Source organism: Staurois parvus, unplaced genomic scaffold, assembly GCF_062004578.1.
Source record: "Staurois parvus isolate SC_StPar_1 unplaced genomic scaffold, SC_StPar_1.0 ptg000132l, whole genome shotgun sequence".
In the NCBI taxonomy this organism is placed as follows: Eukaryota; Metazoa; Chordata; class Amphibia; order Anura; family Ranidae; genus Staurois; species Staurois parvus.
Genome location: NW_028317928.1, coordinates 2,395,144 through 2,413,803, shown reverse-complemented (window position 1 = coordinate 2,413,803; position 18,660 = coordinate 2,395,144). Strand labels below are relative to the sequence as shown.

General features: G+C 42.8%; 2 protein-coding genes across 4 annotated transcripts in view; both read right to left on the bottom strand.

The window, feature by feature from the left end:
- Window positions 1-18,660, bottom strand: part of LOC149466145 (uncharacterized) — a 132,165-nt gene that overhangs the window by 18,072 nt on the left and 95,433 nt on the right. The gene's annotated exons all lie outside the window — the stretch shown is intronic.
- Window positions 3,523-18,660, bottom strand: part of LOC149466148 (uncharacterized) — a 31,137-nt gene continuing 15,999 nt past the window's right edge. For all 3 annotated transcript variants that reach the window (XM_089672869.1, XM_089672866.1, XM_089672867.1), the window contains one exon: window positions 3,523-6,426. In XM_089672869.1, the coding sequence (XP_089528995.1) occupies window positions 5,933-6,426 (494 nt within the window). In that variant the 3' untranslated portion in view covers window positions 3,523-5,932. The remainder of the gene's footprint in view (window positions 6,427-18,660) is intronic.

Below are 18,660 nucleotides of genomic sequence, written 5' to 3'. Positions count from 1 at the left end.
AATCAGCTTCTAACTTCAGCTTGTTCATTTAAGCTTTGGCAATAAAACCTGATAGCTGATTGGTTTCTATGCGGAGCTGCACCAGATTTTCACTCTCCAGTTTTAGTAAATCTCCCCACTGTACAATTTGCATTATTCCTTCTATTTCTGTATGTGGATGCTGTCACTGTAATTATTTAATTAAAAAGAAAAAAAAATAAGTTCATTTTTTCCTAATCAATATACAGCTGTCACATGACTCGGCTCTTGCTGCAGGGAAACAGTTGCAGAAGCAGCTTCTAGTCCTCTGCTACTGGTCACATGTTCAAAATTAAAAAACAAAAAAAAACAGCCTTTGGAATACAGAGTGAAAATAAAACAAGAATATCAATAAACTGTTTTAAATCATCAAATATACAGTTAGGTCCATATATAGTTGGACACAGGCACAATTTTAACTTTTTTTGATTCCAGGTATTTATCAAAACATACTGAAGCTATAGTTATATAATGGATATGGGATGAAAGTGCGCACTCTCAGGTGTAATTTGAGGAAGGGTTTAGGAATTACAGCTCTTAAGAGCAGCCACCCCCCCTTTTTCAAGGGACCAAAAGTAATTGGACAAATTAATATAATCATAAATAAAATGTTCATTTGTAATATTTTGTTGAGAATCCTTTACTGGCAATGACTGCCTGAAGTCTGAAACCCATGAACATGACCAGAGACTGGGTTTCCTCCTTTCTGATGCTTTGCCTGAAGTCTGGAACCCATGGACATGACCAAAGACTGGGTTTCCTCCTTTCTGATGCTTTGCCTGAAGTCTGGAACCCATGGACATTACCAAAGACTGGGTTTCCTGCTTTCTGATGCTTTGCCTGAAGTCTGGAACCCATGGACATGACCAAAGACTGGGTTTCCTCCTTTCTGATGTTTTGCCAGGCTCTATCTGCAGCTGTCTTCAGTTGCTCTTTGTTTGTGGGTCTTTCTGCCTTTAGTTTTGCCTTCAGCAAGTGAAATGCATGCTCAATTGGGTTGAGATCAGGTGATTGACTCAGCCATTGCAGAATATTCCACTTCTTTTCCTTCAAAAGCTCCTGGGTTGCTTTTGCAGTGTGTTTTGGATCATTGTCCATCTGTACTGTGAAGTCCAATCAACTTTGCTGCATTTGGCTGAATCTGGGCTGACCGTATATCTGTAAACACTGCAGAATTCATCCGGCTGCTTTTGTCTTCTGTCACATCATCAATAAACTCCAATGACCCAGTACCACTGGAAGCAATGCATGCCCATGCCATCACACTGCCTCCACCATGTTTTACAGATGATGTGTGCTTTGGATCATGAGCTGTACCAAGCCTTCTCCACACTTTCTTCCCGTCATTCTGGTACAGATTCATCTTAGTTTCATACGTCCAAAGAATGCTTTTCCAGAACTGGTCTGGCTTTTTTAGATGTTTTTGGCAAAGTCTAATCTGGCTTTTCTATCCTAAAGGCTTATGAATGGTTTGCACCTTTTGGTGATACTCTGTATTTGATCTCGTGAAGTCTTCTCTTGATTGTAGACTTTGACAATGATACACCCACCTCCTGGAGAGTGTCCTCCACTTGTGTGGATGTTATGAATGGGTTTTTCTTTACCATAGAGAGGATCCTGCCATCATTCACCACGGTTGTCTTCCATGGACGTCCATGCGTTTTCATGTTGCTGAGCTCACCAGTGCGTTCTTCTTTCCTCAGAATGTACCAAACTGTTGATTTGGCCACTTCTAATGTTGCTGCGATCTCTCTGATGGATTTGTTTCATTTTTGGAGCCTTACAATGGCCTGTTTCACTTGCATGGGCAGCTCCTTTTGAACACATGATGTAGGTTCACAGCAATAGCTTCCAAATGCAAATACCACACTTAGAATCAACTCCAGACCTGCTTAATGATGAAGAAATAACGAAGGAGTAGCCCACACCTGGCCATGAAACAGCTTTTGATTCAATTGTCCAATTACTTTTGGTCCCTTGAAAAAGGGGGGATTGCTACTCTTAAGAACTGTAATTCCTAAACCCTTCCTACAATTTGGATATACATACCCTCAAATTAAACCTGAGAGTGTGTACTTTCAGCTCATATCCATTATATAACTATAGCTTGAATATGTTTTGGTAAATACCTGGAACAAAACTAAAATTGTGCCTGTGTCCAAATATATATGGACCTAACAGTATATTTGAATCAAATCTTTATTATTTTTTGGCAATTTCATGGTCTGGGCTAATTTCTGCCAGTCACAGCCTGTGTCACACCCCTCTAGCCTGTGTCTTAAAATAACAGGGAAGCCTCCATCAATCAAGATGTAATATCTCACCCCCATGTTTAGCTGGATAGTAGGCATGGAGGAGGAGGGAGGTCGTGGGCTGTCAATTATCACTGTGTATACACCCACTCTATAGTCACATGTGCTGCCCCATCTGTGAGAGGGAGTAAATGCTTAGGGTAGAAAAATTCCCATGAAAATTGAGCATGTGCACTAGCTGCCAACACTGCTCTGCAAAATCCCCAAGTGCAGTGGGGACATGGACAGAAGGGGGAGATAGGGAACAGCAGGATCAAATAGGTTTTTCGCAGAATACAGAAAACGAATCTCATAGTGACTGAGAATGAACAGCGTGTAATACAGCATTTATTGCTAGTTTTTAATGATGTGGGTTTTATGACACTTTAAAGCCCAACTCCAGAAAACTTCCTCCAGAAATTCTCCCTTGCAGTGGGGCTGTTAGGGTTAAATGCTCATTTAGGTCTAGGTGGTATAAAAAGGAAGATTTACTTACCTAATCCCCTGCTTCGCTAGACCAATAACCTCAGTGTCTTCTCCCCCATGCTCCTGCAGTCTAAGGTCCTGACATCGTCAAGACTGGTGTAGTGTCCATAGCCCTGCACTGGACGTGATGAGGCCAAAGGACAGTCCGCCTTTGAAGCAAGGAAGAACACCGTCTGCCAAGGGAGTGGAGGATCAGGTAAGTTAAAGTGCTTTTACTCCCCCCTGGACTTAAAAAAAAGCAGCAAACCCTTGCAGTGGGGGCGTAGTTCCAGGAGTTGGGCTTTAAACTGTATGGATAACCAAAACCTTCTCTTTAGTTTAAGCCTGTCAGAGTTTTACTATTGTCAGTGTTCCTTGCTGGGGATATTCACACTCTATTGGTCATGGTGGTTGTTCTGTATTCATGTGTTGAGTAGGGAACCATCTATTGGGCATTAACTGCAATTGCACTCTTTTGTACTTTTGTCAATAAAGAACAGGGAGCGTCTCATGCTTGTTAACATTAAAGACTTCCCATCTACCACTGCACTTTCACTTTAGCTTCCAGAAGGACACACCAGCAAAGGCTTCCTTTCTCCCTTTGATAAACACAATGAACGAACTTACAGGCATATGTGTATCAAAGATATATATATATCACATTTCAATATATTTAATGTGATTTGTAGGTGGCTGTTTGTAAGAAATGTGTTCATGTATGCATTTATAAGAGGCACGTATACGAGCATATTGTAACTTCAGTTTATGTGATTGTGTTGCAGTTTTACAGAACTATTCACAGAAGTAAATTCAGTTTTGGAATAAAACCCAGCGCTGCTTTTGTCAGTTCTGTTAGCTGCCCTTCGGCTAACCGTTCATAGGACAGCATAGTGATCCGTTACAAAAATTCTAAATCTTATGGCTGTCACCAGAACAGGACAGGAGGTGACATTTTCCAAAGGGGACACTTGTTCCCTTGACAGCTGTCAGAGAGAATTTATCATCACTTTGGAAAGATTTCCTCTAATTTCCTGTTGTGGCCATAGATGCAGTTTAATTATTTTTTGATGCATACTTACTTGGTTTCCCTTCAATTTGAGTAAGTAAATCTCAAAGGGAATAGGGCCAACAACAAACACCCTATGAAAATTCACAAATACTAAAAAGTGCTTTAAAACGGAGCTCCAGACTCTCCCCCCAAAAACTAAAGTCAACAGCTACAAATACTGTAGGACACTCACCTGTCCAGGGATACAGCAATGTCCTCACCTGAGCTGATTCTTCAATCGGCTTCGGGTGCAGGCTCCGGCATCTTGGGTAAGAGTAACTGGCAGTGAAGCCTTCCAGCTTCTCAGCTGGATTCCTCCTGCGCATGCGTGAGCCGTGCTACGCTGTGTGACTAGTCCCGCAGTCTTCTGGGACCTGTGTGTGTCCCAGAAGGCTGCGGGAGGGGCCGAAAGATCGGATCTTACCCAGAAGTGGGAGCGGGTAGCTGTCAAAACCAGGTACCCATTTCCCCATCCCCCTAAAAAGTGCCAAATGTGGCAGTGGAGGGGGGGGGGGGGGGAGGCAAACAAGTGGAACGTTCCACTTTAAAGTGGTAGTTAACCGCTGCCAGAAAAAAAAAGGGGGGGGTCCCCTACAGGGTAAAGTCATGTAATAGTATGCACCACTTACTAGCACATTATGGCAGACTTACCTGTGAAACGGTTCCCTCCAGGGGTGCCCTGTCACCGCTGACTGGGAATCCACCTTTACCTGGTCTTCTAGTGGTTTTGCTGGCTATAGCTGCTTGAATCGCCGAGCCGTGATGACGTCACTCCCACACACAAGTGTCACTCTTTATGATGCATGGCTCTAAAGAAACAGTATAGATATGCCATTCCTACAGAACGCATGCCTCGGGGATGTCACTGGCTGCTACATAGCTAAATATTTTTTAAACCAGGGGTGTCAAACTGGTGGCCCTCCAGCTGTTGCGAAACTACAAGTCCCATCATTCCTTTGCCTTTGGGAGTCATGTTTGTAACTGTCAATCTTGCAATGCCTCATGGGACTTGTAGTTTGGCAACAGCTGGAGGGCTACCAGTTTGACACCCGTGTCCTAAATGATGCACTTTTTGGAGATATTTCCAGTACCTACAGGTCAGCTTTATTAAAGGCTTACCTGTAAATACAAAGCAAAAAAGGGAGTCTGTGTCCCCATTGGTGAGATTTCCTCACTTTCTGTCCTGGTGACACAACAGGAAAGAACATAGAAAGCAACAAAACCTGTAATAGGATCAAACATTTCTCCGTGTAACCAAATGTGAAAAAAAGGTAAAAACTGCTCAGATTTTAAGTCTTCTTCTTGTGTAGCTCTTCTATGAGACAAGACGCAAGTTCTCAGATTTATCTGATTTCCTGTTATAATTTGCCACAGTTAGAACACAGATGATTTATGCAGGCCATACATGGTTCGAATTTTGAACGAATTTCATACAAAAATCGGACCTAAGAATAATCGGCCGATTTTCGCTCTATTAGTGGGGCAATGGCATCGGGCGATTTTCGTGGTTTCTCCCCATTTTGTTTATAGGGCATGCTGGAAAATTCGTGAAAAACTACCGATTTTTTAAATCATTGGTGGCGCCATCGGTTTACAGAACGAACGATGTTTCGATTTTCGGACGAAGAATTGTTCGGAATTCGAACCATGTATGGCCTGCATAAGGCTCCATGCACACGGGGCATTTTGATAATGTTGTAACATTAGCTGTGTAAAGTCACGTTAAAAACGCAAGTTTTTCAGATTTTTTTAGCGCTTTTGCATTAGGATTTAGCGTCGTTTTGCCGTGTTTAGCGGCGTTTTCTCGCGTTTGTGGTTTTTAGCATTTTTTTCGCCAAAAAAAATTTTTTTTCGCTCAAAAAAACATCCAAAAAAGCTTGTTTGTGGCGTTTTACTGCATTTTTCAGTGTTAGAGCATTATTACAGCTAAAAAACTCTTCTAGAAACCCACTAGTCATGTGTCTTTTTTCCAGCCAAAAAACGTTGATTCCAGTCTATGTGTGTATGGACACATAGGATAACATGCTGGGGAGGTTTACTAGCTGTAGAAAAAAACCCCCCGTAAAAAGCCAAAAACAGCCACTGTAAAAACATCCCGTGTGCATGAGGACTAATATGGCTTCAGCCCTATATGAACCCTTTCGTGTCTTTTTAGATATAATTTCTTTATAAATGCTTGACCGCACTGGGAACATTTATATACCATTTTTGACGTATGAACTCTCTTATGCGTGGCTAAAATACGACTCGTGCGGAAACGCATCCCGCATTCAGAACATGAAAATGGTTTGGACTGGGCGGTGTGAGTTTTCTGGTGTTGTTCCAGATTGGATTTGAAAGGAAAACTCTTCCCACATTCAGAACAGGAAAAAGACGTCTGTCCCGTGTGGATTCTCCTGTGCAGGATGCGGTCGTATTTCCGGGAGAAGCACTTGCCGCATTCCGGACAGGCGAACATTTTCTCCCCTTTGTAGGATGACGGCTTGAGATTTGGTGTAATGGCTTTTGCTTCTAAAACATAGGCTGTGATGTCGTTGTCAATTATTTCCCCTTCTGGAGGCACATTGGGGTGTTCTTCTGTGTTGTACCACCTGTATCGTCCATCTGTAGGAAACAAGCAATGAAAGTATGGATGTTATGCCACTGATACCAATGATGGGGCACTATTCCTGCCACTAATACCAATGATGGGCACTATTCCTCCCACTGATACCAATGAAGGGGCATTATTCCTCCCACTGATACCAATGATGGGACACTATTCCTCCCACTGACATCAATGATGGGGCACTATTCCTCCCACTTATACCAATGAAGGGGCATTATTCCTCCCACTGATACCAATGATGGGACACTATTCCTCCCAATGATACCAATGATGGGCACTATTCCTCCCACTGATACCAATGATGGGGCACTATTCCTCCCAATGATGGGGCACTATTCCTCCCACTGATACCAATGATGGCGCACTATTCCTCCCACTGATACCAATGATGGGGTACTATTCCTCCCACTGATAACAATGATGGGGCACGATTCCTCCCTCTGACATCAATGATGGGGCACTATTCCTCCCACTTATACCAATGAAGGGGCATTATTCCTCCCACTGATACCAATGATGGGACACTATTCCTCCCAATGATACCAATGATGGGCACTATTCCTCCCACTGATACCAAAGATGGGGCACTATTCCTCCCAATGATGGGGTACTATTCCTCCCACTGATACAAATGATGGGACACTATTCCTCCCACTGATGCCAATGATGGGGCACTATTCCTCCCACTGATGCCAATGATGGGGCACTATTCCTCCCACTGATACCAATTCTGGCGCACTATTCCTCCCACTGATACCAATGATGGGGCACCATTCCTCCCTCTGATACCAATGATGGGGCACTATTTCTCCCACTGATACAAATGATGGGACACTATTCCTCCCACTGATACCAATGATGGGACACTATTCCTCCCACTGATACCAATGATGGAGCACTATTCCTCCCACTGATACCAATGATGGGACACTATGCCTCCCACGGATACAAATGATGGGACACTATTCCTCCCGCTGACACCAATGATGGGGCACTATTCCTCCCGCTGACACCAATGATGGGGCACTATTCCTCCCGCTGACACCAATGATGGGGCACTATTCCTCCAGCTGACACCAATGATGGGGCACTATTCCTCCCACTGATACCAATGATGGGGCACTATTCCTTCCGCTGATACCAATGATGGGGCACCATTCCTCCCGGTGATACCAATGATGGGGCACTATTCCTCCCGCTGATACCAATGATGGGGCACTATTCCTTCACTGATACCAATGATGGGACACTATTCCTCCCACTGATACCAATGATGGGGCACTATTCCTCCCACTGATACCAATGATGGGGCACTATTCCTCCACTGATACCAATGACGGAACACTATTCCTCCCGCTGACACCAATGATGAGGCACTATTCCTCCCGCTGACACCAATGATGGGGCACTATTCCTCCCGCTGACACCAATGATGGGGCACTATTCCTCCCGCTGATACCAATGATGGGGCACTATTCCTCCCGCTGATACCAATGATAGGGCACTATTCCTCCACTGATACCAATGATGGGACACTATTCCTCCCACTGATACCAATGATGGGGCACTATTCCTCCCACTGATACCAATGATGGAGCACTATTCCTCCCACTGATACCAATGATGGGGCACTATTCCTCCCGCTGATACCAATGATGGAGCAATATTCATCCCACTGATACCAATGATAGGGCACTATTCCTCCCACTGACACCAATGATGGGGCACTATTCCTCCCACTGATACCAATGATAGGGCACTATTCCTCCCAATGATACCAATGATAGGGCACTATTCCTCCCACTGATACCAATGATAGGGCACTATTCCTCCCAATGATGGGGCACTATTACTCCCTCTAATACCAATGATAGGGTACTATTCCTCCCACTGATACCAATGGTGGGACACTATTCCTCCCACTAATACCAATGATGGGGCACTACTCCTCCCACTGATACCACCGATGGGGCACTATTCCTCCCAGTAATACCAATGATAGGGCACTGTTCCTCCCGCTGATACCAATGATGGAGCACTATTCCTCCCACTGACACCAATGATGGGACACTATTCCTCCCACTGATACAAATGATGGGACACTATTCCTCCCACTGATGCCAATGATGGGGCACTATTCCTCCCACTGATGCCAATGATGGGGCACTATTCCTCCCACTGATACCAATTCTGGCGCACTATTCCTCCCACTGATACCAATGATGGGACACTATTCCTCCCACTGATACCAATGATGGGACACTATTCCTCCCACTGATACCAATGATGGAGCACTATTCCTCCCACTGATGCCAATGATGGGACACTATGCCTCCCACGGATGCAAATGATGGGACACTATTCCTCCCGCTGACACCAATGATGGGGCACTATTCCTCCCGCGGACACCAATGATGGGGCACTATTCCTCCCGCTGACACCAATGATCGGGCACTATTACTCCCGCTGACACCAATGATGGGGCACTATACCTCCCGCTGACACCAATGATGGGGCACTATTCCTCCCGCTGACACCAATGATGGGGCACTATTCCTCCCGCTGATACCAATGATGGGGCACTATTCCTTCCGCTGATACCAATGATGGGGCACTATTCCTCCTGGTGATACCAATGATGGGGCACTATTCCTCCCGCTGATACCAATGATGGGGCACTATTCCTCCACTGATACCAATGATGGGACACTATTCCTCCCACTGATACCAATGACGGAACACTATTCCTCCCGCTGACACCAATGATGGGGCACTATTCCTCCCGCTGACACCAATGATGGGGCACTATTCCTCCCGCTGACACCAATGATGGGGCACTATTCCTCCCGCTGACACCAATGATGGGGCACTATTCCTCCCGCTGACACCAATGATGGGGCACTATTCCTCCCGCTGATACCAATGATGGGGCACTATTCCTCCCGCTGATACCAATGATAGGGCACTATTCCTCCACTGATACCAATGATGGGACACTATTCCTCCCACTGATACCAATGATGGGGCACTATTCCTCCCACTGATACCAATGATGGAGCACTATTCCTCCCACTGATACCAATGATGGGGCACTATTCCTCCCGCTGATACCAATGATGGAGCAATATTCATCCCACTGATACCAATGATAGGGCACTATTCCTCCCACTGACACCAATGATGGGGCACTATTCCTCCCACTGATACCAATGATAGGGCACTATTCCTCCCAATGATACCAATGATAGGGCACTATTCCTCCCACTGATACCAATGATAGGGCACTATTCCTCCCAATGATGCCAATGATGGAGCACTATTACTCCCTCTAATACCAATGATAGGGTACTATTCCTCCCACTGATACCAATGATGGGACACTATTCCTCCCACTGATACCAATGATGGGGCACTACTCCTCCCACTGATACCACCGATGGGGCACTATTCCTCCCAGTAATACCAATGATAGGGCACTGTTCCTCCCGCTGATACCAATGATGGAGCACTATTCCTCCCACTGATACCCATGATGGGGCAATATTCCTCCCTCTAATACCCATGATGGGGCACTATTCCTCCCTCTGATACCAATGATGGAGCACTATTCCTCCCACTGACACCAATGTTGGGGCACTATTCCTCCCACTGTTACCAATGATGGGGCACTATTCCTCCCACTGACACCAATGAGAGGGCACTATTCCTCCCAATGATAGGGCACTATTCCTCCCACTGATACCAATGATAGGGCAATATTCCTCCCAATGATGCCAATGATAGGGCACTATTCCTCCCACTCATACCAATGATGGGGTACTATTTCTCCCACTGATACCAATGATGGAGCACTAATCCTCCCACTGATACCAATGATGGAGCACTAATCCTCCCACTGATACCAATGATGGGACACTATTCCTCCCACTGATACCAATGATGGGGCACTATACCTTCCACTGACACCAATGATGGGGCACTATACCTTCCACTGACACCAATGATGGGGCACTATACCTTCCACTGACACCAATGATGGGGCACTATACCTTCCACTGACACCAATGATGGGGCATTATTCCTCCCACTGATAACAATGATGGGGCACTATTTCTCCCAATGACACCAATGATGGGGTACTATTCCTCCCACTGATACCAATGATGGGGCACGATTCCTCTCACTGATACCAATGATGGGGCACTATTCCTCCCACTGACACCAATGATGGGACACTATTCCTCCCACTGATATCAATGATGGGGCACTATTTCTCTTACTGATACCAATGATGGGGCACTATTCCTCCCACTGATACCAATGTACTGATGTTGGTGTTCTATTCCTCCCAGTAATTCCAATGATGGGACACTTTTCCTCCAACTAATACCAATGATGGGACACTATTCCCCCTACTGATACCAATGATGGGGCACTATTCCTCTCACTGACACCAATGATGGGACACTATTCCTCCCACTGATACCAATGATGGGGCACTATTCCTCCCACTGATACCAATGATGGGGCACTATTCCTCCCACTGACACAAATGATGGGACACTATTCCTCCCACTGATACCAATGATGGGGCACTATTCCTCCCACTGATACCAATGATGGGGCACTATTCCTCCCACTGACACAAATGATGGGACACTATTCCTCCCACTGATACCAATGATGGGGCACTATTCCTCCCACTGATACCAATGATGGGGCACTATTCCTCCAACTGATACCACTAATAGGGTACTATTCTTCTCAGAAATAGTAATAGTTACATAGTTAGTCTGGCTGAAAAAAGACAGAAGATCATCCAGTTCAACCATTAAAAAAAAAAGTAATAACCCTACATCCACAGTTGATCCAGAGGAAGGCAAAAAAACACAGCAAAGTACGACCCAATTTGTTCCTGCAGGGAAACAAAATCCTTCCTGATCCCCCGAGAGGCATATGTGGGAAAAAAAAGTTTAAAAATCCAGGGACCACATCTAACGACTGGCAAGCTGAAATCTATTATTATTTATATATTTATTATATATTCTTGGGCTTGAATATCCTTTAAAGTGGGGTCTCCAAACTTTCTAAGCAAAGGGCCAGTCTACAATCCTTCAGACTTTAGGGGGGCCGCACTGTGACCAGTGGCAGTAGAAGATGCTCCAACGTCAGTGGGCCTAAACAATGCTCTGTTATTGGTTTGAAAGAAAGAAATAGTTCCTGATCATTGGTTTGAATGGAAGGAATAGTACCCCGTCAATCTTGTCAGGTGGTAGAATAGTGCCCCAAAGGCCAGATAAATGCAAGCCAAGGGCCACATCCGGCGCCCGGGGCCGCAGTTTGGAGACCACTGCTTTTAAGTGTTACTAAACCCACAACAGTACAATCAGTCTGTATATGCAGTAGAGCATGCTTGTTACACTCACTGTGGAACCTAAGGGGTTAATCATCCGCATTGTGTAAAAACAGTTTGATACTGTCTTCTATGATCCTCCCCTTCTTCCGCAGTCCCCAATCTATCTGCTGATAGAACAGAGCCATAGGAGGCACTCTACACATGCTCAGTTTACTAAAGAGTTTTTTTTTTTTTTGGCAAGGGTGCATGTAAATCAGCACTATCCAGACAGAAGGTCAGGGGTCATGCAGTCTCATAGGACAGTCAGGAGAATGAAAACACTTCCTACAAGATTAAGCAGTGCTCAGCCAGACACTAACAGAAGTCCCAAAACTGCTATGTACTGCTGATGAGAAAAGGGATTTAGCAGTTTAAATTCACTAAAATATTTGCACTTCCATGTTGTGTGTACTGTGGGAGACCGGATATAGTGAATGCAGGGTCCGGGGAGAGCGGATATAGTGAATGCAGGGTCCGGGGAGAGCAGAAATAGTGAATGCGGGGTCCTGGAAAACCGGATATAGTGAATGCGGGATTCGGGGAGACCAGATATAGTGAATGCAGGGTCCTGGGAGACCGGATATAATGAATGCAGGGTCCGGGGAGAGAAGATATAGTGAATGCAGGGTCCGGGGAGAGCAGATATAGTGGATGCAGGGTCCGGGGAGAGCGGATATAGTAAATGCAGGGTCCTGGGAGACCGGATATAGTGAATGCAGGGTCTGGGGAGAGCAGATATAGTGGATGCAGGGTCCGGGGAGATCAGATATAGTGAATGCAGGGTCCAGGGAGAGCAGATATAGTGGATGCAGGGTCCGGGGAGATCAGATATAGTGAATGCGGGGTCCGGGGAGACCGGATATAGTGAATGCAGGGTCTGGGGAGAGCAGATATAGTGGATGCAGGGTCCGGGGAGATCAGATATAGTGAATGCAGGGTCCTGGGAGACCGGATATAGTGAATGCAGGGTCTGGGGAGAGCAGATATAGTGGATGCAGGGTCCTGGGAGAGCGGATATACACCGTGTTCCAAATTATTATGCAAATTATATTTTTCTCATTTACCTAAATATATGGTGTAAATAACAGTCAGCATAATTCTCATGTTATCAACTATTCAGAGTACAATTCACATTTTATTGCACAAACCTCCTAATGATAACAGGATTTTTGTTAAACATAAAAAACTTCCAATGCACTGTTCCAAATTATTACGCACAGTAAGATTCAAAGCACTTCATAGGTTGTAAAGAACTGAAAATTGTCATTTGTTGTGTTTGCAGCATATTTACTGAAATCAAAAGCTATTTCAATCAAACATTTAACAACATTTTAACTTTTTAAACATTTGAACAGGTCACGTTACATTGTAACATAGGACCCCTTATTTGATAGCAGCTTCACAAGTCTTGCATCCATTGAACTTGTGAGTTTTTGGACAGTTTCTGCTTGAATTTGTTTGCAAGATGTCAGTATAGCCTCCCAGAGCTGCTGTTTAGATGTAAACTGCCTCCCACCCTCATAGATCTTTTGCTTGAGGATGCTCCAAAGGTTCTCAATAGGATTGAGGTCAGGGGAGGATGGAGGCCACACCATGACTTTCTCTCCTTATATTTCCATAGCAGCCATTGATGCAGAGGTATTCTTTGCAGCATGAGATGGTGCATTGTCACGCATGAAGATGATTTTATTACGGAAAGCATAGTTCTTCCTTCTGTACCAGGGAAGAAAGTGGTCAGTCATAAACTCCACATACTTTGCAGAGGTCATCTTTACACCTTTGGGTACCCTAAAGGGGCTGACCAGCTCTGTTCTCATGATTCCAGCCCAAAACATGACTCCACCACCGCCTTGCTGACGTCGCAGCCTTGTTGGAACAGGGTGGCCGTCCACCAACCATCCACTACTCCATCCATCTGGACCATCCAGGGTTGCATGGCACTCATCAGTGAACAGAACTGTGTTAAAATTAGTCTTCATGTATTTTTCTGCCCAATGCAGCCGTTTCTGCTTGTGAGCATTGGTTAGTGGTGGCAGAATAGGAGGTTTATGCACAGCTGCAAGACTCTGGAGGACTCTACACCTTGATGTCCGTGGGACTCCAGAGGCACCAGCAGCTTCAAATATCTGTTTGCTGCTATGTAATGGTATTTTAGCAGCTGCTCTCTTGATCCGATGCATGGATCTGGCAGAAATCTTCCTCAATGTGCCTTTATCTGCACAAACCCCTCTGTGCTCTGAATCAGCCACAAATCTCTTAATAGTGCAATGATCACGCTTAAGTTTTCGTGAAATATCTAATGTTTTCATACCTTGTCCAAGGCATTGAACTATTTCACTCTTTTCGGCAGGAGAGAGCTCCTTTTTCTTCCCCATATTGCTTGAAAATGGTGCTCTGCTTAATAATGTGGAACACCCTCCTTTAGTAGTTTTTCCTTAAATTGGGCTCACCGGCCAATCTAATTATCACAGGTGTCCGAGATTGTTTTCAGTGATCAAAAGAGCCCTGACACACAATGCCATCCATGAGTTACACTGAAAAACAAAATATTTAATCTTCGTGAACGGTGTAGTAAATGCAGGGTCCGGGAAGAGCGGATATAGTAAATGCAGGGTCCGGGGAGACCGGACATAGTAAATGCAGGGTCCGGGGAGACCGGACATAGCGAATGCAGGGTCCGGGGAGACCGGACATAGCGAATGCAGGGTCCGGGGAGACCGGACGTAGTAAATGCAGGGTCCGGGGAGACCGGACGTAGTGAATGCAGGGTCCGGGGAGACCGGACATAGTGAATGCAGGGTCCGGGGAGAGCGGACATAGTGAATGCAGGGTCCGGGGAGAGCGGATATAGTGAATGCGGGATCCGGGGAGAGCGGATATAGTGAATGCAGGGTCCGGGGAGAGCGGACATAGTGAATGCAGGGTCCGGGGAGACCGGACATAGTGAATGCAGGGTCCGGGGAGACCGGACATAGTGAATGCAGCGTCCGGGGAGAGCGGATATAGTGAATGCGGGGTCCGGGGAGAGCGGATATAGTGAATGCGGGGTTTAGAAACACTTTAAGGTAAATGGGAATGACAAAGCAGGAGGACAGAAATAAACTTTTTATTTAACCATTACAGCCCCAGGCCAATTCTGACATTCCTCTCCTACATGTAAAAATCAGCATTTTTTGCTGGAAAATTGCTCCCAAAACGAAAGTAATCCCCAAACATTATACATTTTTAAGCACATGCCCTGGAGAATAAAATGGTGGGTGTTGCACTTTTTTATGTGTAGCGGTTTTTCAACGCAATTTTTTTTTTCTAAATACACGTTAACCAGTTCCTGACCACCCCACACAGATATACTGCTGTAGGGCTGCCGCTGTGTGCCGGATCACATATCTGATACATGAACAGCGCTACCAGGTATGGCGTGTGTGCGTGTCCCCACCTACCCAGCCGTGCTGTAACTCATTACGGCACAAGCTGATCAGCGGGTCCCAGCCAATGACTGATCGCCGAGACCTCATTAGTGCCCATCAGTGACCAACAGTGCCACCATATCAGTGCAGCCTCATCACCACACATCTTTTTTGTTTAGCAAAACCCAGTGATGATTAAATACCATGAAAAGAAAGCTCTATTTGTATGAAAAAAATGCTAACAATTTAATTTGCGTACAGTGTTGCATGACCGCGCAATTGTCATTCAAAGTGCAGCAGCGCTGAAAGCTGAAAATTGGCCTGGACAGGAAAGGAGTGAAAATGCCCTGGAGGCAAGTGGTCAAAAAAACTGGCTGCTGGTTCCTAGATTCAAAGCAAATTTGTCAAGCCCCGCCCTAAATGTTAACCCCTTCCCAGCCAGTGTCATTAGTACAGTGACAGTGTATAGTATTAGCACTGATCACTGTATTACTGTCACTATTCATGTCAGTAAGTTCATTAGTGTACCCCCCAGCCAGAATCAGCTAGTGTCAAATTGCCTTCCGCACTATCACAGTCCCACTATAAGTCGCTGATCACCACCATTACTAGTATAAAAAAACAAAAACAAATAAAAATTCCAGTACATATACCATAGTTTGTAGACGATAAAACTTTCATGCAAACCAATTAATATACACTTTTGAGATTTTTTTTTTTTTTACCAAAGACATGTAGCAATATTCTGCTACATGTCTTTGGGAAAAAAAAATCAATCAAATTTCTTTATAAATTTTGGCTAGAACATATTCGTTCTGGCCAAAATTTATAAATAAATTTGATAGATTTTGGATATGTTATGTTTCTGTTATATGTTATGTTTTGGATATGTTTTATAGCAGAAATTAAAAAAAATATTGGTCTCTTTTTCAAAATGTGTGTTCTTTTTTCATTTATATAATAACAAATAAAAATCCCAGTGATGATCAAACAACACTAAATAAAAGCTCTATTTGTGGGAAAAATAATTAAATAGCGCAGTGCCAAATAGCAAAAAATGGCCTGGTCATGAAGTGGGGTAAATCTTCTGGAGGTCAAGTAGTTAATTAATTTTAATGCACAAAAATACAATATAAAACTCAGCTGTTTGGTAAAATTTAAAAGATGCTGTTAGGCTGAGTAAATAGATTCCTAACATGTCACGCTTTAAAACTGCACACGCCCGTGGAATGGCGACAAACTACGGTACTTAAAAATGCTTTGAATGCCTTTACAGGTTACCAGTTTAGAGTCACACAGGAGGTCTGGTGCTAGAATTATTGCTCTCGCTGTAACATTTGCGGTGATACCTCACATATGTGGTGTGAACGCTGTTTGCATCCTACATATTATTTGCTTTTGAACAGAAGCATGAGGGGATAGAGGCGCTTTAACATTTCTATTTTAATTTTTCTTTTTTTTTTTACACTGCCTCTAATTTTTTATCACTTTTACTGCTGTCACAAGGGATGAACAACATCCCTTGTAATAGTATGGGCAGTGACAGGTTCTCTTTACTGAGACATCTATTAAACCCCAAATCTCTCCTCTGCTCTTAAAAGTAGCAGACCAAACCAAGATCGGTTTGGCTTTCACAAGCCATTAATGCCTTGTTTACATATGAGCGAAACCGGAAGTGACTAAATACTCATCGCTCACAGTTTCTTAGACAGTAGGGGTTGTTCCTGTCATTGGTCATCTCTATGGACAGCGGGCGGAACCACTGGCTTCAGTCCCAGCCCACATGCAAGAAAAATATATTTGAAATATATTTAAAAAATATTCTTCCCAAATATATTGACATATATTTGAAATACTACAATTTTGGCCATAGTCAATATATATATATATATATATATATATATATATATATCATACACACACTGCATGTTGAAATGCGTTTTTTATATATTACAAAATATATGACAAATATTTTTTTAAAAATAGATATTTATAAACATATTCTTTAGATTTTTTTTACACATAAAAAAGTCATTTTATCATATATTTTTACATATATTTGTAAATGCATTCCAAAAATGTAGATTTGTATTTTTAAAGACATACAGTATATATGAAATGTATTTTTAAAAATATTTTTAATATTTTTTGTAATAAAAACAAACTTCAACATACAATATATATATTTATTGAAATATATTTTGAAATATATTGTATATGGCCAAAATTGTAGTATTTCAAATATATGTCAATATATGTGGGAAGAATATTTTTTATATATATATATATATATATATATTTTTTTTTTTTTTCAAAATTGTCCGCCTTTTTTGTTTATAGTGCAAAAAATAAAAACCGCAGAGGTGACCACCTGAAAGAAAGCTCTATTTGTGTGAAATAAAATGACAAATTTAATTTAACTGACAATTGTGTGGTCATGCGACACTGTATGTAAAGTAACGCAGCGCCCTATCGCAAAAAATGGCCTGGTCAGGAAAGGAAATTATTACACAAAAACTGTATTTCACTGGGAGCACAATTTTACTTTTTTGACCATGTTGACAACTACTGTATTCTGTGACCACACCCACATGGAAGACAAATATATTTGAAATATATTTTAAAAATATTCTTCCCAAATATATTGCCATATATTTGAAATACTACAATTTTGGCATTATATATATATATATATATATATATATATATATATATATATATATATATATATATATATATACACACACACACACACTGCATGTTGAACTGTGTTTTTTATATATTACAAAATATATGTAAAATATTTTTAAAAATATATTTTTTTACAATATATTGTTCAGATTTTTTTAACATATAAAAAAAGTAATTTTAACATATATTTTTACATATATTTGTAAATGCATTCCAAAAATGTAGATTTGTATTTTTAAAGACATACAGTATATTTGAAATGTATTTTTAAAAATATTTTTCAGATATTTTGTAATAAAAAAATATTTTTCAGATATTTTGTAATAAAAACTTCAACATACAGTATATTTATATTGAAATATATTTTGAAATATATTGAATATGGCCAAAATTGTAGTATTTTGACTATATGTCAATATATTTGGAAGAATATTTTTATAATATATTTCAAATATATTTTTCTTCTATATGGGAGGCTCCCTGGTGGGATGGGAAAACCTGGAAAGGTGGCGGGGGGAGGGGGACCACCTTCTGCCACCTACAAAAGCAATCAGTCAGCTAATTAGCCGCTAGCATTGCCAGCAGAAAAAAAAAGGTACTGGGATGATGTCTGTAGCTGCAGGCATCATCCCATTATAACCCCTTCAAGCAGAGATTGTACAGGTACTTTGCTGAGGCTGAAGTGGTTAAAGGGTCTATAAGTTTGCTGTTGCTTTAATGTCCACTTTCTCATCTTG